This window comes from Lineus longissimus, chromosome 3 (assembly GCF_910592395.1).
Source record: "Lineus longissimus chromosome 3, tnLinLong1.2, whole genome shotgun sequence".
Taxonomy (NCBI): domain Eukaryota; kingdom Metazoa; phylum Nemertea; class Pilidiophora; order Heteronemertea; family Lineidae; genus Lineus; species Lineus longissimus.
This window is the reverse complement of record NC_088310.1, coordinates 23,985,146-24,009,322: the sequence shown is the minus strand read 5'-3', so window position 1 is coordinate 24,009,322 and position 24,177 is coordinate 23,985,146. Positions and strand designations below refer to the sequence as shown.

The 24,177-nt window shown below is 41.5% G+C and overlaps 4 protein-coding genes across 9 annotated transcripts in view; 2 read left to right on the top strand and 2 right to left on the bottom strand.

The window, feature by feature from the left end:
- Nucleotides 1–1,387: 1,387 nt before the first annotated feature.
- On the bottom strand, nucleotides 1,388–11,715 carry LOC135485116 (metabotropic glycine receptor-like). The gene is made up of 13 exons (XM_064766858.1): nucleotides 11,490–11,715; nucleotides 10,492–10,957; nucleotides 7,831–8,007; nucleotides 7,381–7,507; nucleotides 6,929–7,059; nucleotides 5,685–5,880; nucleotides 4,950–5,018; nucleotides 4,386–4,495; nucleotides 3,747–3,967; nucleotides 3,237–3,375; nucleotides 2,899–3,004; nucleotides 2,364–2,549; nucleotides 1,388–1,944 (listed from the first exon to the last, which is right to left on the bottom strand). Exons 1-13 carry the CDS (start codon nucleotides 11,584–11,586, stop codon nucleotides 1,888–1,890), a joined length of 2,082 nt encoding a protein of 693 aa, XP_064622928.1. The 5' UTR covers nucleotides 11,587–11,715; the 3' UTR covers nucleotides 1,388–1,887.
- A 955-nt stretch (nucleotides 11,716–12,670) lies between these two features.
- LOC135485115 (uncharacterized) lies at nucleotides 12,671–15,243 on the top strand. Its single transcript, XM_064766857.1, has 4 exons — nucleotides 12,671–12,806; nucleotides 13,469–14,116; nucleotides 14,305–14,566; nucleotides 14,848–15,243. The coding sequence occupies exons 2-4, from the start codon at nucleotides 13,533–13,535 to the stop codon at nucleotides 15,019–15,021; spliced, it is 1,020 nt and encodes a 339-aa protein (XP_064622927.1). The 5' UTR covers nucleotides 12,671–12,806; nucleotides 13,469–13,532; the 3' UTR covers nucleotides 15,022–15,243.
- Nucleotides 15,244–15,692: 449 nt separating this feature from the next.
- Nucleotides 15,693–20,300, bottom strand: LOC135484296 (monocarboxylate transporter 13-like). Of its 2 annotated transcripts, XM_064765637.1 has the most exons (4): nucleotides 20,234–20,300; nucleotides 19,560–19,789; nucleotides 17,958–19,127; nucleotides 15,693–17,658 (listed from the first exon to the last, which is right to left on the bottom strand). In XM_064765637.1, the coding sequence occupies exons 2-4, from the start codon at nucleotides 19,783–19,785 to the stop codon at nucleotides 17,465–17,467; spliced, it is 1,590 nt and encodes a 529-aa protein (XP_064621707.1). In that variant the 5' UTR covers nucleotides 19,786–19,789; nucleotides 20,234–20,300; the 3' UTR covers nucleotides 15,693–17,464. The 2 variants fall into 2 exon arrangements, with proteins under 2 accessions (XP_064621707.1, XP_064621706.1); XM_064765636.1 differs by having other exon boundaries at nucleotides 17,958–19,789.
- A 130-nt stretch (nucleotides 20,301–20,430) lies between these two features.
- LOC135484294 (Golgi resident protein GCP60-like) overlaps nucleotides 20,431–24,177 on the top strand; it is a 40,723-nt gene continuing 36,976 nt past the window's right edge. For 4 of the 5 annotated variants that reach the window (XM_064765635.1, XM_064765634.1, XM_064765631.1 and 1 more), the window contains exons 1-5: nucleotides 20,431–20,605; nucleotides 21,273–21,414; nucleotides 21,736–21,759; nucleotides 22,544–22,684; nucleotides 23,052–23,165. In XM_064765635.1, the coding sequence (XP_064621705.1) occupies nucleotides 20,455–20,605; nucleotides 21,273–21,414; nucleotides 21,736–21,759; nucleotides 22,544–22,684; nucleotides 23,052–23,165 (572 nt within the window). In that variant the 5' untranslated portion in view covers nucleotides 20,431–20,454. The remainder of the gene's footprint in view (nucleotides 20,606–21,272; nucleotides 21,415–21,735; nucleotides 21,760–22,543; nucleotides 22,685–23,051; nucleotides 23,166–24,177) is intronic. The other variant, XM_064765632.1, reaches the window with a different exon arrangement.

The following is a 24,177-nucleotide window of genomic DNA, read 5'->3' as shown; positions in this document are numbered from 1 at the left end:
AGTGTATGGCTCGCCTCGGGTAAATCAACGAGGCTTCCTCCTCGACCCTCCGCTACGCGGCGGATAGGGTCGAGGTTACATAGAGAGTGTTACTTTAGTGCGAGTTGCGAGTTGCGAGTTACAAAGTGCGAGTTGCGAGTTACAATGTGCGAGTTGCGAGTTAAAAATGCGAGTTGCGAGTTACAAAATGCGAGTTGCGAGTTACAAAGTGCGAGTTGCGAGTTACAAAATGCGAGTTGCGAGTTACAAAATGCGAGGTGCGAGTTACAAAATGCGAGTTGCGAGTTACAAAGTGCGAGTTGCGAGTTAAAAAATGCGAGTTGCGAGTTACAAAATGCGAGTTGCGAGTTAAAAAATGCGAGTTGCGAGTTACAAAATGCGAGTTGCGAGTTACAAAGTGCGAGTTGCGAGTTAAAAAATGCGAGTTGCGAGTTACAAAATGCGAGTTGCGAGTTACAAAGTGCGATTGACCCTAGTAATCTGCAGCAATGAAAACTCATTCGATTTACGCCTATACCATGCCCATGGACCTTTATAGTATAAAGGTCCATGGCCTAACAGTTCAAAGGTCCATGGCCTAACAATGCCATATGTGCTGTAAAAGGATTCTTGAACTTTCACCACAGGAGGTCAACCCAGAGCCATAACTGATAAAGACATCCATACTTGATTATGTTCAGGAGGCGGAACCTGGAGTTGCTTTGTAACTCGCAACTCGCACTTTGTAACTCGCAACTCAAACTTTGTAACTCGCAACTCGCATTTTGTAACTCGCAACTCGCACTTTGTAACTCGCAACTCGCATTTTGTAACTCGCAACTCGCACTTTGTAACTCGCAACTCGCATTTTGTAACTCGCAACTCGCACTTTGTAACTCGCAACTCGCATTTTGTAACTCGCAACTCGCATTTTGTAACTCGCATTTTGTAACTCGCAACTCGCACTTTGTAACTCGCAACTCGCATTTTTTAACTCGCAACTCGCATTTTTTAACTCGCAACTCGCACATTGTAACTCGCAACTCGCACTTTGTAACTCGCAACTCGCAACTCGCATAAAAGAAACCCTCTACATAGAAGAGTCACCTGTGGTAAAGTGCTTAACTCAATATATGGTGTGTAGTAAAGGAAGGTCAATGGAATAACTGCCCAAATGAAGCTGGAGACTTAGGCAGATTTAAGAAATGATTTTCTCAAAAGAAGAAAGAAATCTGACTTGGGCAATTATTTTATGAGGGTGACGATATGTTAAAATAGTCCTGAACAAGTCCTGAACACAAACACCAAATATATTTTTTTTGTATTTTATAAACAACTGATAATACGCATTACAAAGAAGATGGAAGGAACGATTATGTTTATACATCCGAACTCCATACACGAGGTATTCAGTTTCACCGAAAACCGCTCCGGACGGCGTATTTCGCCCAAAAACCGTGTCAGCTGCCGCCTCGGTTTCTGGCCCTTATATTTGTTTTAGCTCCAACCAATCCTCCTGCAAACAGGGCCTACAACACGACTTCTCCTTACGCATGTTCCATTGAGGGAGTAAGTATGTATCGCGTGAAATGGCATAATATTGTCAGGATGGCTCCAACCTCACGTTTGGTAAAACTCCTAATACCTCTTCGAGTTCGGTATCAATTACAAATATATTGTATATACGTCTTCCCTGTCAGACAGGGCGAGACAAAACCGAGTTTATAGTTTACATCTGTATTGTACTTGATTACAGTTGTTTAGTCGCATTTGCTATGCTAAAGTTGAAAAGAATGCATTTATGTTGCATCTCAAGAGGTGTTCCTTCACGCACACGATGAACGTCATCATCGGGGCCATTTGGTAGACAACACGTTGGCTTCAAATGGACGGGTTCATTCCTGAGTTTTAAACCGGATGTACTTTGTTCATCCCTCGCAGTTTAATCGTTGGTGAAGAGTTGCTCTGGAAGAAAACAAAACAGAAGAGTCCAATGACAACTTGTGCACGTCGTAATGTGGGTGTAGTTTAACCAGCGCACGGCGATAAATGTCAGCAAGATCTTGTCGCCGGGCTCTTTAAAATATTTACCAACACTACTACTACTGAGAAAAACTAACCTGTGATTTTGGGATAGGATGGACTTTGCCGCTAATGCCAACAAAACCAAACTTTTGTTTCTCTATTGGGCTTCTCTTCTAATATATGATTTCAAGGACTTAGGCAAAATGATCTTGAAGACATTAGGCTACCTCTGTGTGCTCCAAGCTTCAGTGATTTTCAAAACCCTAGCGAATCAAGACAAAGCGAAACTTTAAAGAAAATCAAATAATGTACTTTTCGTTTGCATGACGAGTCAATCATCATCACAGCCCCTTTCTTACCATTGAAGCAGTTCTGTCTTCAGCTGTTTGTATTGGCCCGGTGACGTCTGTCTGCACGGATGCATTTTTCATGTCTGCTATTGGCATTCCCACCATTACCTCCGTCTGAGGTCTGGATGTGTTTATTGTCCCGGCACCACGGATGTTGTCTTCCTTCCCACCACGTGTCACAACCAGAGCATACAGCTTTGAAGAACAGATAATGTTACAGGAGATAATAATATTATAAATTTGTCATCGGTGAATTATGCCTAAGATATATCAAGTTTGATGTGCTTTAACACTGGAAAAGGTACCTCCTCATTGCTCGTATTGGTTGCCTCGCCAAAGAGTGTACCTCTTGGGTGGAGCTGTCTCTTCGCCCAAAACCTCATCCTGAGTGTTAGGGCTGTGATGGAAACACATAAAATGAATGCGTTGCACAAAAAGAGATTTCGTAGTGTTGATTTTAGTTTCCATTCATATTCCAAAGACAATGTCACAACCTGAATGGTTGGGATCAGAGTACTTTATTCTAACCATCGTTGTCACATACCTTTGGAATGTATATCAGACACATCATGCTGGTGACAGTAACTTGAAGGCGGATAAGGCTCATCACATACATGAGATCTGGATCTCTCGACACTGCTATCAGAACTCTGGAATGGAATCATACAAGCTTAGTGCAGACAGGTTTCAAATTATACAAGCCCAGTGTCGACAGTGTTCACTATTGTATCTAAAGGATGGTCATGATATAAAAAGACAGACTGTTGAGTGAAGAATGACTGTTGCTCAGAACTTGCCGGAAGCGCAAATACCCCCAACGAATTGGAATTGTAGGGTATAGGAGGTGGTCTGAAAGTAACACTGTTGGCACGGTAAACTTACCTGATGACAAAGAGAAAGTTTCCAAGCAGGACTGTGTTATAGATACTCCACGTTATGTACTTGCTTTCATTCAGATGGGAAGGGGCCTTTCTGATGACGTAACTCAGATAGACACCCCAGAGCAAAAAACAAGCTTCACCTAAAACCAATTGGAAAACAACTCTTTTAGCATCGTGGTAGCCAGCGTCAGTGCTTCTTACCGCTCTCGCATCACAGTGAGCATTTTAAGTATACCGAGTGAATGACCCTTAAGCTTAAGATGATGCTTAAGTGCAGTTTATCTTGGATAGCCGGTTCAAAGGAACAACAAGACAAAACGCATGGTTCCACTAGAGTCTTTCCCGCTGTGATCACCGCCATAAGAAGAAAACTACTTTCGGTTTATATAGCGATCAGTGAGGCCTCCGGCCCGCCCGTCCCTATAAAATTCAAACGAGGAACTACGATGTACTTTTTGGAGGAATGGTAATTTGCATTCTAGAAGCATAAACATATGGTGTATATTAGTACCTATGGAGCAACAGTATTCCCACCAATCTATGGCGCAGATATAAAACTTGAGATCCTGCGGAGTCTTCCGAAGTTCCAGTCTTCTTGTCAAGGGTACCGCGGCGGACCAGGCAGCCAGGTACGCGCAGGGCACGAGAAGAATCGGGATGAACCGCTTGAGGAGCTCTTTGTCCGAGAGCTGCAGCTTGCGGGCAGACTGGATTTTCATAATGGAAGATATTCTGAAACAAAGACCAAATTTATAGCGAATAAGGTTCTACCTGCTTATACAGAAGTGAACAGTGTGCGAGTTAATGTTTCAACTCATTTCATTCCTATTCTAAGCTCGAAAGCCCAAAGGCCTGAGATTACTCCTCCTCCTCCCCCTCCTTCTGGCGGTGACCCTCCATCTCTGCTTCTCTGCCAACAATTACATGTACTTCCCAAAGTTCATTGAGAGGTTCTGAACTCCATGAAGTATGTTATCCGCGCCACGGCAGTGGATGGCGCGATAGCCAGTTATCCAGTGAATAGATGGTCACTTTATTGAGCAGTGTTGAGATATCTGATATTTCAATTGATTGCTGCGTAATACTCGGTGTATTTGGTACATATAACATCGTTTCCATTAACTCATTCTGATTAGCAGGCTGGTCTCACCTCCATGTCTTGAGTAATAAGGCCCCGTAAGCGAGAGCAAAGCCCAACTCTCTCGGCCATGGACGGATTAAACAAATGGTGGGGGAAGGCTCGACGAAGTCGATGAACATCTGGAAAGGGATACATCAACTATGACTACTGTAGCTTTACTTTTTAACCTCACATGCCCAGAATCATAGCTAAAAGTGCCGTACTGACCATTTCTTGCTCTTGTGACCGAACCGTATGTCTCATCATGCTGAAATTCCCATTCTTTATTATCACATAAACTATAGTGCCAACGATTGCTAGGCATCATTTGACAGTGATACTAGTCTTCAATGTTTATTGATCGCCTCTATTAGGGAGGCCTTGCCCGTCCGCTAATCATTGCTATGAGCGGACAACAGAAATCAACACGCGGATTGATTGCATTTCGTGATGGGTGTCGAGCTCCACGGAATCAGCAAGTATACATAACCTGTTCTCAAAGGAAGAATACGTAACTCGAATGCTCAGTAACGATTGAGGGTGTGAAATAACTGGATCACAAGATCTTAACTGGTCAGTTAAAAGCTGCTTTACCTCTGTACACATGAGTATCGCACCTCCCGCCATGATGAAAAGGAAGATTGGACTGGCTGCTTTGATAGCCTGTAACAGGAAAGTGATCCAAGTGCTGATGCAAAATCTATTAGGAGCTCACTGGTCAATAAGGCGTAGGCCTTACGTAATAGTAGTCTCAGATGGTTGTCAAATAGCATATTGAAGGATATCTTGGTGTAATTAGGACTTGGCAACTAAGCATCATGAGACACTGATACCCAAGGTGATAACACAAGGTGATAACATCGCTAATGACACGATACAAACTGTGGCGTCTATCATCAAATTATCATATATCCGCCCCGGCAAAACAATCGTATCAATAGAAAGAAGACTCTACAAAGTCATGTAATAATGCGCAATAATGGTTTGCATGTAATTCACGAAAACTGATTTATTGTCTTGGGTCAATCGAAGTGTAAACAGATGGAAGGGGCAGCATTTTACGTTAATCGTTTTCTTTGTTCAATACTGGAGTAGCTGATTCCAGAAACACAGCGCCGATTATGTCATTTCATTACTTTTCAAGTATTGTGTTGAAAGGTAATTGTTTTGTTACTGGTACGAATTGATTTCTTTCTATTTTATGCATCGGTTAATCATTGATAATTTGAAGCTGTTGGTAAATCCAAAAGATGATTTCGCGTTGCTGAGCATAAACGACCATCTATTTAAATAGGATATGCGGTGGTTCCAGATCCTTTATGTACTCACCCTGACTTCTCGGTATGCCCACAGGACAACCGATGCGAAGAGGATAAGACTTATCATGGCCACAGTTACCAATAACAGGGAGATCCTGATTATGTGGTTGGGGTCGAAAAGACAGGGACTGTCGTCAACACACGTATCGCATCCCAGGGAACACTTCTTACATTGGAACCATTCTAACCCCATGTTTGAGCCATTTCTGAAAGGAAAGATGCGAAGTAATTATACCAAATATGAACCCTAGAATTGAATAAGGTGAAAGCGATCAAAGTCAATGACAGCCAATATACGCCAAATCAAGAACAATAAAAACACTCTGGGGTATTGGCCTGATAATGAGACATTTCTGAAAGAAATTAAGCGAGGTTATGGCAACTGTTATAGCACTTATACGTTATACGACCAGAATCGTTTTTTATTTCACCTGGCCATGTCTTTAGTATCTCAATAAATGCCAGAATTGATTTCCCGGCTTGAAAATGTGGCGAGAACTGTAATTACTGTACGAAAAATCCAATGACCACTAACCAAATACGACCTTGGTAATCATAGCACATTCTACTGAAAAAATCAAGGAAATAATTACGATACCACTTTTCCGATCGATACACTGAAGACACTCTCATGAGATCTACTCTGTTTAAGTGCACTGTCCTCGTGCTACAATTAGCCCAATCTTGGAGAAGGCCCAAACAACGTGAATACTGCAGGGTACAAGCTTTATTCTCACGCCTGCAGTGATCATGTCTTAGAAATAGATTTTTCAGCTTTTTAAAAGCCTTCATGATCAGCAAGGTTTTTTGGCCAACAATGCACCCTTAGAGATTTTCATGCAGCGAAATGAAAAATATTTATTAAATGTTTCACAGAATCTCCAAGCTATTGAGAAGTTTTTCATTTTACCGAAAAACCTGTCAGCGGCGTGCATCTGTCAAGGCCAAAGAACCTTTTTCAAAAGACAAAAACCTTTATTTCTAAGAGTGTACAATATGTACCAGAAGTTGCTGTAAATGCTTCTTACAAAATCGTTTAGCATCTCAATGTGTATCCAAGATACAGCAATGAGCTGGCATACAATTATGCAGTGTCTTAATTGCAGATCAAGAGTTTGTTATCAGAGAAAACTCATTCAATGACATTTATGATAGTCTCGCAAATTATCGAGTAATCAATCATAAATCGAAACCATCTGGCGCTTATCTGTGTGGGGTTTCGCAAAACAACTAACTCTGTCGATGGGTTCTTACCTCGACAGTAGTTCTTCAATATCGCTGCCATTGAATGCCTTAGATGGATCTGCGTAGGGGAAGTAGAAGCCATCTTTACATTTACATACGTATGCCCCACGCCGGAAGCCCAAGCCAGTCAGTGGCGAACACTGAAATACGACAGTAAAACAATTAACGCCACTTTGACCAAAGCAGATGGTTGCATTGCAGATCTCATATTCGACACCGTCTGTGACTAAAGCACGGTGATTGGCCAAAACAGTTTTACAGTCATACTGTTCGTAACAGTTTGAAATATTTCTTGGAGCAAGTCACATATTGTAACTGCAGAGTTAATTGCAAAAAAGGTTTCGACCCACAAATACTAAGTCCTTGTGGCTTGTGCAGCTGATATCCCTAGCAGGAGCAGTATTGCATTGCAATGACAGATATTTGGTGGGCCAAAATTCAAATACTAAGAAATCCTTTACATAAGTTGTATTCCTGCAGACGTGAGTCCCTCTAAAGACATCGGCAGTATCGGAAGAGATGGAATTGTTCGCATCACATTGGTTGATGTCGATGTTCGTTAGCTCAATATCGATGGTTGCTACGCCTCTGAAAAAGAAAGAGTTGAACATCTGAAAAATAAACCACTTCGGAAAGACAGTTCCGAGCCGGATTATGAGCATCGTCGACAATGTCATCTTTTCCAGATGTTGATGGTTCGCATCATTTTGTTCTTGCACTTAAGTATACGGCCATTGGTTTTGAAGCTGATATCCAAAGTGATTGCAACTCTAACACAAATTGACGGTGCTAAGGTGGCAAAAGTATTTCAATACTTTTGTCGCCTTTTGACGACGTAGTGGTGATTTATCAAGGAGAGGCCCTGATGGCTTTCTTGTACGAATATTTCGTCAGATACTTTATTATCTCACCTAAAGTAGATGGGATTCTCCAGACTCAAATTCGCTGCAAGTATTGGTGATGAGTACGTCACCATCCAGATGTTCCCACCTCCGCAGTCATAGTAAGGGTATGTCCAGTGACCATGTTCAAGCTTGGCTATCGGCTGCTGCAAGATGATGACAGGGCCAACCTCGGAAGCGTTCAACCTGAAAACATCAAATCAAAGCAGAGTAAAGCTGGAATGTATTTGCAATCACGCTGCAATGAGGAAGCATTTTGCAAAGTAAGGCTACTTCTGATCCTATGTGCAACACCCATGCAACACCCATTGTTTACCCCCCAGAATTACCTTTATCTATCGGGCGGCGTATGCTATTTTGCTTTAACGATATCACTTAATTACCTTGATCAGTTGGTCTACACAGGCGTACTGATGGCGAATCTGCGATGTCAAAGACCTTTTGGCAGGTAAATTAAGTTGATCATGGTAGCAAACCTTTCTTCTTATGCGTCATCCCTGTATTCATTTATTCAGACACGGGAAGAATTTTCTTCTCTTCTGAATTTATTCGCTTTTGACGACCTTTTGAAAAGCACTACGTTCGTGACCATGCTTGATTAATTGATTTTTATAGCAGCTAAATTTGCATACAGCTAGAGGCAAGATAATATATTGTCGTCCAGATTGGCGTAACTCTCCTCGCTATAGAAGATGCGTGCAAAAGATGCCACTCGTTGGCAATTAGGTCTGAACAAAAGCTAAAATGCTAACGCGCGGTTTTCGTGTTACACTGAGCAAATGAAAGTCACACAACCCCTTAATTCGAAGTTTTAAAACGCCCAGTACACGCTATCACACACTTTTGAATGATAAAACATTAACACGATTTTTTACTCGAAGTCACATATTCTTTGTCGTTTATATCGAATAACAAACATGGGTCGAGCCTGCAACTACACGATATGTCATTTATTCAGATTTCACCGAGGGCACTTTGTGGGATTAGCCGGTTTTTCTAATATCGTGATATCCTGAGATTTTTTATTTTCTTAGCAAATGCAGGGATGCGGAAATCATACCCTGGTACATCACTGATTGTTTCAGAATTAAATCGATTGTGCCATTACCGTTCGAAATGCGGGTTATACAGAATCGCAACATTATCAGCAACGAACATGATTGAGCTGAGCAATAAGGAAAAACTCAGATAAACTGGGTTAAGGTCCTCGACCTGTTGTGATCTTGTTTTGATTGCTATTGCGATTAAACCAATCATAAGAGGTTACTTGAAGGCGTTCCCCGGCGAATGCCGTACCGGAAGGAAACGTACTTGGGGAACCATTCTCAGCCACACTTGACTATAAAGGCAGGTTTTGAAAGCGTTGTATATAGGAAGAGCTGCGATCGACAAAGTACGAAGATATTAAATGAAGACATGATGAAGCTATACAGAGACCTTCGTTAGTATAAATATGTAATTATAATTCGTACAGTTGTACTTGGTCGTTCGCCAGGGGTAGCGAAACCCGCTCAGTATCTTAACTCGATTATCACGAGTGGCCAGTTTGTAACTACAATGCACTTCTATTAGCATGACATGGAACTCTGCACAAGTAACGAGTGGTGATCGATATCGGGGACAACTTTTCATGATATTTACTCAGAGAAGAAGTGGTCAGGGTATACCATTATGCTTTGAGATGGGTGGTTCAGAGGACGATCCACAGTAATGAATTCGAACACTAATTGATGGTTAAGCGACTGCATGATTGCCTGGAGGTGTTTTACGGTGAGTTGTCCATTTTCCACTCTACACACAAGACACGTTTTGTCACAACATGAGCCCCCAGGCACGACAAGACGTCATCAACAAGAACATCACTTTTGCACGAACGCATGGAGTTGGCAGTGCATGGATGATGGAGGGTGTTGTCAGATAATGCGTCCATCATTTTTTTTATTGAAAAATGGATATTGATGATGTTTATCTATTTTTGCTAACCTCTGGACGACCGATATAAAGCAAAATTAATTTTTAAAAGCCTGTCGGTGCCAAAGTTCACGCAGGCTGTTTATACATATATATAGTCATCTCCATCTTCATATTAACTGCAATGTGCGGCGGACTGGTTGTTCAAAACAAGCTGATTCACTATAAATTGGCGTTAAACTTTCTTTTTCAGTTAAAGTCAATTAAGTTAACGCTAACTATACGGACCACCTTGTTTTTTTACAACCTGGTCCAAACCAGCCATTTATCATAATGGAAATATTCCTACAAATGTACCGCTACTGAATGATTTTGTTCGGAAAATTGGTAATAAAGATATCCGATACGAAAAATAATCTTATTTCTGATCAATGTTTATCACAGAACGCTAGGTAAAATCGGATCGGACTGATGGCTATATTTAGTCTGCTGTCAACATTCATGGTGAAAGTGCGTTCCAGTATGCTGACCGAAATATTTTAAGGTCGCCTATTCAAACACAAATTTAAAGCGAACGCCTTTTCTTGATTTGAAATGGTTTCTCTCTTTGTATAGGGCCCAAGTTCTTCCACTCACAGCGCGAATTTTCGACATTTGAAATTGGAGGGAGGGGGATCGAAACTTCTATTGGGTTTAGGGCTGCTTCGGGAGAATCGCCCCCAGCATCCAAATCATGAAATGCCATGTAAGCCCACTTACCTTGGTCTGTAAGTGTTGATGGAGATTTCTGTCAGGTTGTTCCATGGCCTGATACGTAACGTGTGATACCATTCAGTGTCATTCCTCAGGTAGTTGTAGCCGGTGCTTAAGTCAAACGAGTTCACCTTGCTGCCATTTCTATGCGCGTATGGACTGTAAATCTCGTATGCGGGAAAGACAAATGGTTCGACTGCGATGGCGGAGCCAAATATCAAAGATTCCCCATCGACGTTGTTACGGACCAAATTAAAGAAATAGTCTTCAGGCGTAATATTTTGGAACCTTCCGTTGCCTTCCATCAAGTTCTTTGTGAGAAGATTGGCAGTTTTTACAGCAACCCTGGCGTATTTGTTCCACGTGTTGTGATCGAAGTTGACTGTCAGGATGCTGTCCGTTCCGCCTGAGCAATCGCCACGTTTTATATTCTCCACATACTCGAGTGACTGCCTGGCATCACGCAGACGACCTGAAAATTAATAAAACAATAACAAAGATTGTAACACAGCGATTGTAGCCTACCAAAGAAACACTCCGGACGCAGTGGACCGGCCTCGTACTGTCGCCTCGAGGAAGGACGATCAGGGTGACGAAATGGACTGCATAGGAGTCTGACCAAAGACAGATCATGTGACGCATGCAGATGAAAAATTAATAAAATACAGTTACTGTATTAGAATCCAAACATAACCTCATCCAGCACAAATCCCCAGCAGGAAGGAATTCTGTTTATCTGCAACCAGCATAACGCCGGACCAGCTTTTACGGTCAGTGACTTGAAAGAATTGAGACAGACGACAGTAGACGACAGGACTAAGAACGCAGAATTTGAAGAAGAATCGAAAATGAAATTGAGATATTTGGAAATCTGAATAATATTTGGTTTAGAATTTTTGGTTTTGATTACTGATCTGTAACCCCGACTCAAAAATCCTCGGCATCGGTTTTCCTCGAATGACGTACAGTATATTCAGAGAGAAAGTTATGAGGCAACGAATTACCTGAATCTGTCCCATCTGCTGTCACCAGGTCGTTCATCACATTCAAAAAGACGCAAAGACATATTATCGAAGCTTCCTTTTCAAATCGAATTTTCATGGCTTATATCCCGTAAAAATAACTTTGATTGGATTCCTGCGGAAATTGATCCGTGTAATCGGCTAGCTAATTCTCCAATGTCCCCTTTAAACATGGAAAATCGAAGATAAATCCACCGGATGCCGCCGGGTTTCCGATCACTTGTTTGAAGGGAGACGCTCACTAGCTCGTCGTTATATAAGTGAAGCGTCTCAGGCGGTGGTGTCGGTCTGTCTGGCGCTGGTATTTTAAAAACTCGAAGTCAGTCTATTAGCATCAGACTCCCGGTGCAGTCCATTTCGTCATCCCATTTATAAATAGGGCGAGGGAAGACGCCGGTCCACTGCCGATATCAGTAAAGAGAAAGAGTCATTACGCAATAATTGTCTGGTAGTGTTTCAAAATATGGAACGTTTTGAGTGCTTCCTGCGCATTTTCTCCGTAGACGGTCTTTTCTTCTTAATCCGGTCGTAACCAATTCGATTTTTGTTCTTTTAGATATAAATTTTCCACTTTCTTCTTAAGTAAAGGTCAATTAAGTAAACGCTAACTATACGGACCACCTTGTTTTTTTTACAACCTGGTCCAAACCAGCCTTTTATCATAATGGAAATATTCATATTTATATTCCCACATCGAACCAGACAATGGATCAGACCAGATCACATTCGGCGTGCGCGTTTGGACGGCAAAACGAATGGGCAGTTGAGTTATACCACCCTCTTGCAAACAGGGCCTACAACACGACGGCTCCTTACGCATGTTTCCGAGGGAGTAAGTATAAGGCCTATGTATCGAGTGAATGGCCTGATATTGTCAGGAGGAGTCTGATTACTCTACTCTAAAGGTTATACCTTGCCACTCACTATACCAGTAGGCCTACCATGCGCCTCCCAACTTCGCCTAAACCTGGCCCTACTTCGGGTGCCAATATAACTGACAGTCACAACCTCAAACTCGAACAATTTATATTGCAAGAGGAACGAAATCAGCGCCTCTAGTGTCAAGATTATTGTCACAACTTTGCCGAAGACGGATTGGTAGTGCACCTCCGGTAGAGGTGGAATCGCACCTCCGGTAGAGGTGGAATCGCACCTCCGGCAGAGGTGGAGTTAAACCTCCGGTAGTGGTGGAATCCGCAACAACGTTTGTAAATATTTTCACCTAAACCATGTAAACATCCAGCTGCATATCTTGGCATCCAACATTATAATTGCGGTTATTTCGTTGATCCTCCGAAGGTAGTTGTTCCCCCTCTTTCAGGCATTTCAAGTAACCCAATCGCCCGGAAATCGAACCAGGGATCTAGGAGGTGACAGGTGTTGATAGTGATAGTATGAGTATGACTACGTTTCCCCCCCCCCCCAAAACCCTCGAAAAACCAGACTAACTAATGCTCCTCCCCTCGCACATATTGGAGGTTCCTCGATTGTTGGTGCCGTGTGTTGCCCTGCAGTTCAGATGGTTTCCACTGGGCCTCGGAGGCTGGGGCCACTGCCAGGGCACTGGCTGCACTACTCTTTCAGTGCACAGACGGGGTCAAACTGGGTCTAGGCCTACATAAAAAAATAGGTTCTGTGTTCTGTGTTCCATGGAGGTATTATTATACCTCCATGTGTGTTCCAAGTTGAATTTGTGTGTGGTATCGCCGTGCTAATTTAGCTTCTACCTGAATGTGAGCTTGTTGTCAGTAGTGTTGAATGTTATGTTCAGTGAAATCTGCGTATTGATGGCAGTGTGACCGTCAAGTTACCACAACAATGCAGGCCCATCGTTGTGTGTCATTTCCATCTACCATATCTTGTTCATCCACTGTTGTGACAGACAGTCTTTACATCCCTTCTGCATGGAATTAATATTTCTGCAACAGCAATCTAAGTAGGATTTTCTCAATTTCTTTCAGGTTGACGTTGGCCAGTAGTCTTGAGAAGTCGACAGTACTCAGAAAGTCAGATACTCTCTTCGCTATGTTTGCCAAAGTGTTACAAATGAACTGCTGCAGGAGTAGCCCAGGTCGAAATCTACTTCTATTTATTCTCTTCATCTTTTGTATTATCATTGCCGTGGTATACGTCTTCCTCATTGGACCTGTGGTATCAGCTTTGAAGTCTCTACCTGGATTAAGAGACTTGAGTAACTTGGACTCCTTCACTAATTTCATCTCAAAACAGGAATCGATCCGAGAACTCGTCCACTCTGGACAAGATGGTGGAATTGCTTCATGGCATGATCAGCTCTTGGGGAGGCTTTACATGGTGTCACATAAAGCCAAGAGCAGGTCCAACCCTGCTCATCCTGATCAGGCAGCCCCAGGACCAGACACCCTTTCGTTCTTCGGAGTAGATGTCAGCCACTCCCTGGAAGCCACCTACATCTACAGACGCATACTGCAAAGGGATGACTTCCATGTGCCAAAGCTTATTGTTGATATTGGTGCTAATGATGGACTTCTAAGCAGCAATTCTTTTAATTTCATCCACTGGGGCTGGTCAGCAATACTTGTGGAACCTCAACAAAAGATGCTCGATATGGCAAAGAAAAATACAGAAATGTGAGTTTTAAAGTAATTATGGCGTGCTGATAGGGTTGATGATATTACATAAACATCACATACATATGTACAGGTGAGGTGAGAAATTCTATAGCCTAGAATTGATGAGAACGAAGTAGGCCTATGTTGAAGAGGCTGATTACAATGATATTTTATTATGGTTGTTATCTTTAACCCTGTTCTTCCAGGTTTCGTGATCCTTACAATGATGGAAAACAGATTGTAGAATACGTGCCGGCAGTGATCGGGGAGACAGACGGCAAGGTCCAAATGGCTGTTGCTAACGACATAGTAAACATGGAGAACTATGTGGTGACAAACCACAGGAAAGCTAAATCATCGCATACAATTGAAGTTCCGTCCATGACAGTTCAAACCTTTGCCAAGAATCTCAATGTGCCACAGAAGTTTGGAATATTGTCCATAGATGCCGAAGGAGTCGGGGATAAGGTAAGCCATGCGGCCAGCTGGTCCGTCAACTATTGGTTGCATTCAAGTGTCTGCTTTCCCCTTCATTTTCAAAACAGTGTCCCTGAAACTCTATTTTTCAAAGCAACCACAGCTGGGGCTGACATGCAGGGCACACAGATGACAGATATATGATGATGAAGGGACAAAAAAAGCTAGGGATCTTACATGTCGGCCTTCCACAATTAGGTATCCTTACAGCTTAAGAGTGTTTTCTGCGGTTTTTACTTGCATTTTGTCAAATCAATCTCTTCTCCTTTCAGATTCTGCACCAGTTTATTGAAGCTGGTTTCCGCCCAGAGTATGTAATATACGAACCTCTTCACAACAGCGAGTACCACCTCACTACCATCGAATACATGAAGAAAGCAGGTTACAAGTTCCTTACAAAGAGAGGCTGGAATCAGATTTATGAACTGCGGACTCCTTTAGAATAAACTATAGTTTATTTCATCTTTTTAGTTGATTTTATAAACTACTACAAGCTCCCCGTTAATAAACTCTCGGTCATTTTGTCTTTTTAGTGGATCTATGAGCTATAAGCTCCCTGAGAATAAAGCACAGATTATTTTGTCTTTTTGGTGCTTAGTGTACGCGAGATTGTGCTTGGAACTGGTACTTTATTTTGTTAATACGGATAATAAAAAGATATAAAATGACATTGCTTTTTGTTTTGTTCTTTCTCTGATTGGAATACCTGTGTTGTGAGTGCCATTCAAAAATGCCAGGAGGCAAAAACTAACCCCCTGGTATGCCCCAGTGGTTATTGAAGGCTTTGCCATTACTTGATGCCTGTCTGTGGTTAATGGAGGCTCAGCCATTCCCTGATGCTGGTGGTCGTTGGAGCCCTGGCCATTCCATAATGTTCGGTTATTGGAGGCTTAGCCATTCCATAATGTCTTGTTATTGGTGGCGCGCGGCCATTCCCTAATGCCAGTGGTCGTTTGAGCCCTGGCCATTCCATAATGTCTGTCTCGATAGTCCATCTCTAGCCTGGCTTCCAATGGATATTTAAGACCCAATGACTGACCTTGATCCAATAATGTGAAAGGATGTGTCGTATAGTTGGGGTGCTAATCAATAAAACAAAGAAATCATGTGTTCCTAAATCTTTTTAATTGCACAGGCAACAATATAAATACAACATTATAATAACATTTGATCGCAACATTCTAATTTGGTCACATGATAATATCACATCTGAGAGCAGATTACTTGGACAATTTCCTTACATTTACAATATTTGTGCGACATACCATATAAGGTGATTTTCAACAAAAAGTGTCACTGAAATAGCAGATGATTGGTTTTAATAAGTTCAGTTTTAATATACATGTAATACTAAATTGTTCCCTTCAAAAATTATCAAGCTGGGCTACGAGAGACAATTTGTAACATAGTGACGTACTTGATTGCCTATATGTACACTGCTATTTTCAAATACAGGTTTCATACATGTAAAATCTTTTATTCAAATTTATATGATTAACCTGACATGTGTTTCCTGTGTTTACCAATTTACATGTACATCTTTCACGACCAGGCACACCCTTGTTGTCAAATATAACCAAGCAGTTATTCATTTGGTCTACATGTATGAATATGACAGTGCTTCAAGTAAAGGCACAACCATTACTATTATAGGAATGTCAGAAACATGGATCACGCAATTCATCATACAACTACACACACAGAGACCTGTCGGGCAAGGATCCCAGTTTTCGCAACTTCTGGCTATTGGCACTACTTTCTGCTGTACCACTCATGCGCAAGTAAAGCCCTAGCCAGATAAGAGTTTCCCTAAGAATTAGCTGCGAATAAGGGACAACTCCTCGAATTAGGGACAACTCCTCGAATTGGGGACAACTCGCGAACAGGGATCTTTGGCTGACCTGACTCACTGTCTTATATATCAATTCATACCTATAAATAGCTTTTCACAAATTACTTCCTTTTAAACAATTATGAGCACACAATATTCAATAATTTTATCAATAACTGTACAATAAGATCACGTTTCATTACTATCTGTTCAATAAATTACCAATATTCCAACCAATATTCTGAACCAAATCTAATGACTATCAGAGCACAGAAGTTGACAAAAATCAGAACTATACAAAGCTCAATTTTCACCTATCCAAACACTCGTCATACCATAACTACATACTCTGGCCCAGAAATAGACCCTTCTAAAGTAACTCTAGTTTCCTCATTGAAGAATGTTAGGAGCGGCAGATACCAAACGTGCACTATGAAATGACATGGAGTACATGTATGCAAACATAGATTCTTTTTAAATGTAGGTCATCATATTTGCAGGTTGTTTCAACCCTTGTCTGTGTTTAAATACAAACTTAAGTACAAAAGCACCAAGGGATACATTGGACTGGGTCTACTACAAATCAAACTGGCACTTTGATGAGAACGGTGAAAATGTAATTCACACTGAAAATCAATCATCACACACCAGCACAACATAGTCTAATTATGGCACAATAATTGTTCATTAAATACAGGTACACAACAATAAATAACATGTGACACATCAGAATTTATGGCTGACCTCTTGATTACCTGAAGTGGACACTAAATTATTCTAGTTCATTTTTTTACAATTTATGAAGTTGTTGTAAAATACCCCATGAAATTGGCTTGTCCTATGGTCAACAAAAATGAGACGGTGTCGAAACATTTTTTTAAAAGATCCATCAGAAAATCTTTTGATTTTAACAATATATGTACATTGTCTAGTCCCTGGCAATCAAAAGGTCCCTATCAAAATGATCTTGATCCTTTTCTTCAAAACAAAATAGAGCCATCACCACCAGTGGGAATTATTGCAGAATCTGGAGGTAGAGTTTCCCCAGAACTTCACTATCATATCTGCAGCGGCACAGTGACCTCTTCAAATTCTGCACAATCTTCCTCCTCCTCTGGATTGGCATGGAGGCAGCTCTCCTTATCTTTAATCAGCCAATGCAAGGGGAGTAGGATGATACCAGACATGCAGATCCAGGCTCCAGCGATGTAGAACGCCATGCTGTAGCTGTCGGTACGGTCATACACCAAACCTGTAAGGATACATTCATGATAATAATTGAAATTGTTATTGTGATTGATGTCTAGTGAACAATGACAGCACAAAAAAAGTACAATTTTCCTAAGACCTCTGACAAAGATCTAAAATAGTCATCCTGAATGCAAGGACTGACTTAATCAATAAGTATTTTTGGCTTGAATTTTTTTTCTTTTAATAATATTTGGTTTTAGCCGAAACAGACAACATTTCATGACTGAATAACCCGAGTTTGAGACTTCACTGCGAGTCCATAGACACTGAAAGACCAAAGCACACTGTACATGAACTTACCAACTAGAGGCGTACCAAGAACAGTACCAATGCCTTGTCCAAGCTGCAAGAATCCAAAGGCGGTTGTCAACTTCTGTAGCCCAACCGCTTGAATTAGGATCAGCGTGGTCAATGAGTAGTTTGCCGAAATGAAGAAACCAAAAACAGCTACAGTGAGGCAGTGAGACCAGTAGGATTGGCAGGCTGGAATGAGAAGTGTGGCTATTCCACACAGCACCATAGAAACTTCATAAATGAACACACAGTTTTTGAGTTTGTCTCCCAAGAATCCAAGCACAACCTGTCCAACAGTGCTTGTGATTCCAATGATGGATACAAGGAATGATGCCTGAAGTTGCTCAATGCCATGCAGCGAAGCCTTATTCACGATGTAGATATAGGGAGCACCGAACCACAGGCAGAGCATGAAGTTTGACACACATATTAACAAAAATCCTGGCTGTCTGATCAAAGTCACATCAAACATATCTATGAAGGCTTGTCTCAATTCCAATAAGAAAGAGGAATCACAAGTGACAGTATGTCGTCTCAAAATTGTTGCATCTTCCTGAATTGATGCTGTTCCAACTGACTCAGACGTGGGACGTCTCAAGCTTGCATGACTTGTGAAAATTATGGGACTGCCACCCCGATGATAATGTATTTCTTGAAGACTAGTACATCTACCGATGGATTCTTTTCTACCCAGTAGTCCCTGGTCACTGCTAGACATCTTTCTAGCCATAGCTTTTCCTGGTATATTAAGAAGTTCTGCACTCTTTGACACAACTTGCCCCACAGGTCTTAGATGAGGGGTAGTCAGTACTAAACTCTCATCCTTTTTAAACTTGCTACTACTTCCAAGGCTGCTTTCTGTTTCAGACTCAAATGTCTGGTTACTGCTACCTTTTGACACAATCATACTAGCTGTAACCGATGGCTCAGACATTGTTGACATCTTTTCACACTGGCTCCCTTCACGACTCAAAAGAACAATCTTAGATTCTGATATCACCATCATTTCACCCAGTGAATCTATTCCTTCCCCTTCTTCTGGTTTATGAAGCTGTACCATAGGAATGTTTTCTTTTATTGCATAGTCCATACTTGATGTTGGTCTCAACTGTCTCTGATTATCATCGTCCCCTGGTTCAGCATCTTTCTGGTTCCTATAACAAGGTTCTGTCAAAACTGGACGAAATAAACAAGATGCCATCAAAATGTTGAAAGATATACCGGACAAAATTAGCGCAGCACCACGCCAGGCATACGTCGTTATCAAAGCTTCAAATAAAGGAGCAAATGCAAATGTCCCTATTCCAGATCCTGCCACAGCAAGCCCAGTTGCCAATCCACGTCTTGCCTCAAAATGATAAGTCACTGTCAATATGGCAGCAATGTAAGCCATCTCCAGTCCAATACTACAACAGCCTCCTAAACTTAAAATCAGAAACTCAACAGACGAGCCAAAATTGCTTATGAGAAATCCTACACCAACTAGAATTCCCCCTACCATTCCTATCATTCTACAACCAAAGCGGTTTACGAGGGCACAAACAAACGGACTAAGGAGGAGGGGAAATCCATACAACATGGCAGGAATGATAGCAGTCTTTCCTTTACTTTCTCCAAAATAGTCCAGAAGTTCATCATAGAATACACCAAAGGAATATACACAACCGTCCGCAATAAAATACACCACGAAGGAGCCAAACACAACCACCCAGCCCCAACCACCATCAGGGGCTAAGCCGGAGGGTTCAGTTCTGCAACTTCTGGTGTCTTGCAGTTCCTCTTCTTCTGCCAGCTCCTGATCAGGTTCTCCCCCAACTGCAGTATTTGACGCCATGTTGCTGAAGGTAAAGAAAGCATACTACAGATATTACCACATCAATTAGATATGGTCAAGCACTTATAGCAGGCCTCTGAATACCTGAATAGGCCTACCTCTTCTTTTGGAAAATAATGGCGCTGTCCTTTTTGCGCACCTAGACTAGAGTAGACATGCTAGAGTTGTCAAAACACTGTTTTTTTACAACTTGTAATGTAAGAAAATCGACCAAAGTTTGTGATGGACTGAGTTTCGTCCGAAAATAGCTAACTGTTGACACACAAATGGCGCTGCATTGCAGGTACATGTCAACGGGTCGATTGTCGGACGTCAGTTCGCCAAGAAAACCAAAGGAATCGAAGGATTCATTGAACTCATCAACACATCATTAGTTGTTAGTGAAGTTCAACTGTATTCCTAGATAAATTACTTTGGTATACAGAGAGTAAAATTACAATTAACTCACGTTAAAAGTTGGAGTTCCGGGGAGGAGGAGCGGTCAGTTGGTTTAGGGGCGCAATAACCTAGCTTAAAGCGAGCAATTAGTACGATTTCAGTGATGGACGTATGCGAAACGACTGGGGACGAAAATATTAGGGACGAAAAGATTAGGGAGCGAAACAACCGCGATTCGTGAAAACGCATGCGCACTGACATATTTACGTGGCCGGTGTCAGCTTAGAAAAAATGACTGAAACTGTCGAATATTCGATGAGTAAAGTTGAGATTACCGATGAGACTGCTCCTAGGGTCGATAATGGGCCATCGGAAGAATACCACGTTAAGTGGGGCTTTGATTTAGATGATTTATACAAACTGGCAGTCAGTTTCTACAAAGGTAGCCACAGGTCTAAATTTTTACACATCAAAATGCACTGACTACTACTGTACTAGGGGGCCTACTACTAAAAGTCTACATATACTAGTGACTATACTACTTGTACTATAGACTATTAGATGCATGTAATCATTGCATGTAGGCCTATCATTCTGTACGTGTGCGTGTCACCCGTGTGTGTAGGGGGGTGGGGGGGGCGGGCTACTGTACTTCTCATCATCATCATCATCAACATCATGCAGCCTAACTGAAAAAGTAGCCTAAAAAGTACAATAGTGTGTGCGAGGTCTGAATAAAAGACGCCATGTGTAGCTAAGCTATATTTACCGGTAAGGCGGTAGGCGGTATCAGTCTGTCAGTATGGCCCTTGTTGACAAAGACATGAAAGATGAACCAGGCCCGGGGAGGGCCCAAATAAAGAACAAAAAAGTGACCGTTTGTTCCAGGTAGAACTGGTCACTGTCCACACAAACTTTGACGATATTTTGAATATAATGAATAGCATTATCAACAGTGTGATCAAGATTTTTGTGCTTGTCATGGGGGTTCTGTTGAGCGCTCAATAGACAAAGAAAGAAACCAGATGTTGACATCCGTCTCTCCTGAGTTGTCAATGTCATCGCTCAAGTCAAAGCAGGTTTGAAGAGATTATTTCTTTATCTTGCAGAGAAAGAAGGCAAAGCCATGCACTTGTCCTACAAAGATAAACTCAAATTAGTGGCGTACACCAAACAAGTCACGCATGGAAAATACACACCAGATGTCTCTCCTGATGTTGGCTTCTTGGATGTGGTCGGAAATGACCGGAGGTAAGCTTGAAATCTTTCATGGTTTGGTCATATTGACCCTTGAGGGAGGCATCAAAGCTACTTTACAATTGTGTCTCCCTATACTTGTTATGTATGGCACGAAAACATGAAGAAATGGCATACATAGTCTGGCTCTTATAAGTCCCAAACTTGGCTCTTTGCTGTATGATCATCTTGGCAAACAAATCTATTATTTGATGTGCATGGTCTTTTTAATTTTGCTGTCTCTCAAAATATCAGCTTCGGTTCCAAGTCTGTCAAAATTGTGCTGCAGTTAGTTGCAAATGCCTGATTTTATGTGGCTTTCTCTCATTTTGATAGTCGTCCTGTTGACCCCAATGTTTGGTGAGTAGCCAGACCGTCATTGTAACAGTGTTGTTCCTCCATGTTACTGGCTAGGTTGTGGAATCGCTAGTGTCAGGAATTGTCAATAGATGGCAGTCAGGGTGGGTATCTGTGAGAAAATCTCTTTGAATTGTTTGAGGCTTCTGAAATTTGGGAGATAATAACATTGAATTGAAATAAAACAACAATAATGATAAGAAACCCCACTGTGGGGTCTGAATCTACATCTTGGGGGAGTGCAGTTTAATGATTTAAGTTTATGTGATTTGAAAATTAAGGGTGTCATTTGAATAGCGCATGAAAAGGGCCCTGAAACAGCTTAGTTGTGTTCGCCATTTAAGCAGTATTCAAGATTGTCTTTGTGGGTGTTGAAAGCCGCTTCGTCACTTTGTCCATGTAGCTTTGTTGTCTCCCACCAACCTGGGGTCAGGTAATTTATATGAGACAATATTATGTACAATTACATTATGCTGCACCTTTTCTAACTTTCTGGTTGTTGCATGCATTGTGGTCATAATGTAAACTCTTTGTACACATCTAGATGGCCGCAGGAGTAAAAACTGTAGTTTGAGGTGCTTTCTTTGCCATTCTGTATTGGCACCGCTAATTCAATTGATTTTTCTAGTTGAACATTGGTACTCAGCAATGGAGTTGATTTGGTAAAGTCAAATGCTCAGTGCTAGTGACTTCTCTGACCATTTTGAACATGTTGGGCCTACACATTTAAAACGGCACCACCGTTCATCAAAATGACGTAAAAATATATTGATTTGTTTCATTTCAGGCAAGCTTGGCAGAGTTTAGGTGACATGTCAGCACTCAGTGCGATGGAGGAGTTTGTGAAGACCTTAGATACTCTTTGTCCACTCTTCAGACCGTATATCCTAGCTCATAAAACAGAACAAGAGGAACAAGAGCGTAGAAGGTGAGACGTTTTAAAAAGAAAGCACCAGTAAAAGCATCTTCAGGGCATCAGACAAGCTCTTACAGGGTACCACCCCTGCTAGCATGGCTTGTGCATTTGTTGCTTAGTTTTTCGTCGACCATGATTTTGGACATAATCTAATACATCATCATTGGTCCTTCTTCAAGTTTTTTCTCAACTACCTCATGACTTGAAGGATATTTTAGAATGAAACCTCAGTACGATGTTGGTCCAAGAGCAGCTGCACATCATGGGTTAAGCATGGTTCGGTTATAGTGATAATCAGGCTGTGTTGACTTGGGTCACGATTGTATCTAACAGTTTTTCTGTTACCAAACAGATTATTCATTCATCTGGTTTGTTTTAGACAAGAAGAGGAGGAGAGGTTAAAGCGAGAGGCCGAGGAGAGGGATCGATTACGATTAGAGGAGGAAGCTCAACGTAAACAGGATGAGGAGATGCAGAAAAGGTCCAAACAGGAGTAAGTTACGGTGTGGTGTGTGTCGTTGGGTTACGTTTAGCCTCGCCTGTAAGATGTTGTATTGTAAAAGACTGTTTGTTGGATTTCATTTTATAAACAACATTAAAATTGTGTCACACAGTACAGAAAGTCAGGGAACCTTGATACATAGTAGTTTAATAAGTTGAGCAGTGTACACTTTACAGGCAATCCAAAGATAGTGAGTTCAAGTCCCAGTCAAGGCAACTTGATTTTTACCCTTTTGTGATCATTGTTTTAGTTATTAGCTGTACAGCCAGGTGGCTTTCCTGTGAATGTATTCATCATTGGTTACAATGATGCATGCTGTGTGTTACAGGTTGATTGTACACTGAACTCTGAACATGTGTAATTGTTTGCCTGGGGAGTTATTGATTTGTAGAATTATCACAGCAATCAGTTACAGGTTTTTTGTCACCCTGTGTAATCAGCTGCTGCCTCTCAGTGATCTCGCACCTCTTCTCAAATCCAGATATATCTGGGAGCCATCAAAAATGGGTTGGGAGAGAAAAAATTAGCCCTGGTTCAGTTGGAATGACGACGAATAGCCCCCTTCTGGCAATTTAGGAATAAGAAGATATTTTTTGTGGGGTGAAATGATGCAAACAGTCGACTGTTCAAGTACAAATACATGTACAACATGTTGCTATGCTTTGAAATTGATGAAGTACATAGTGTTTGCATGCAGACTTTAAGTATAAACAGCAGTAGCATTAGTAACGTTAGCATTAGTAGCACTTGCCTGCATGCAATAAGAATCGCATACATGTGCCTTGCGCATAGATTTTGAGGATGCCAACTGGCAGAAACGGACTTGTTCGAGCCAATAGAAAGGGCCATAACTAATTGACATCTCTTGATTCAATGATTGTAATCAGTTTTTAAAGAGTTTTCTTACTGTTAGTACAGTTTTATCCACACCTCCCTGGTCGATTTTCTCAGCCGTATAGTCATATTGATTATTAGTCATTACTATTGTACACGTGTAACACAC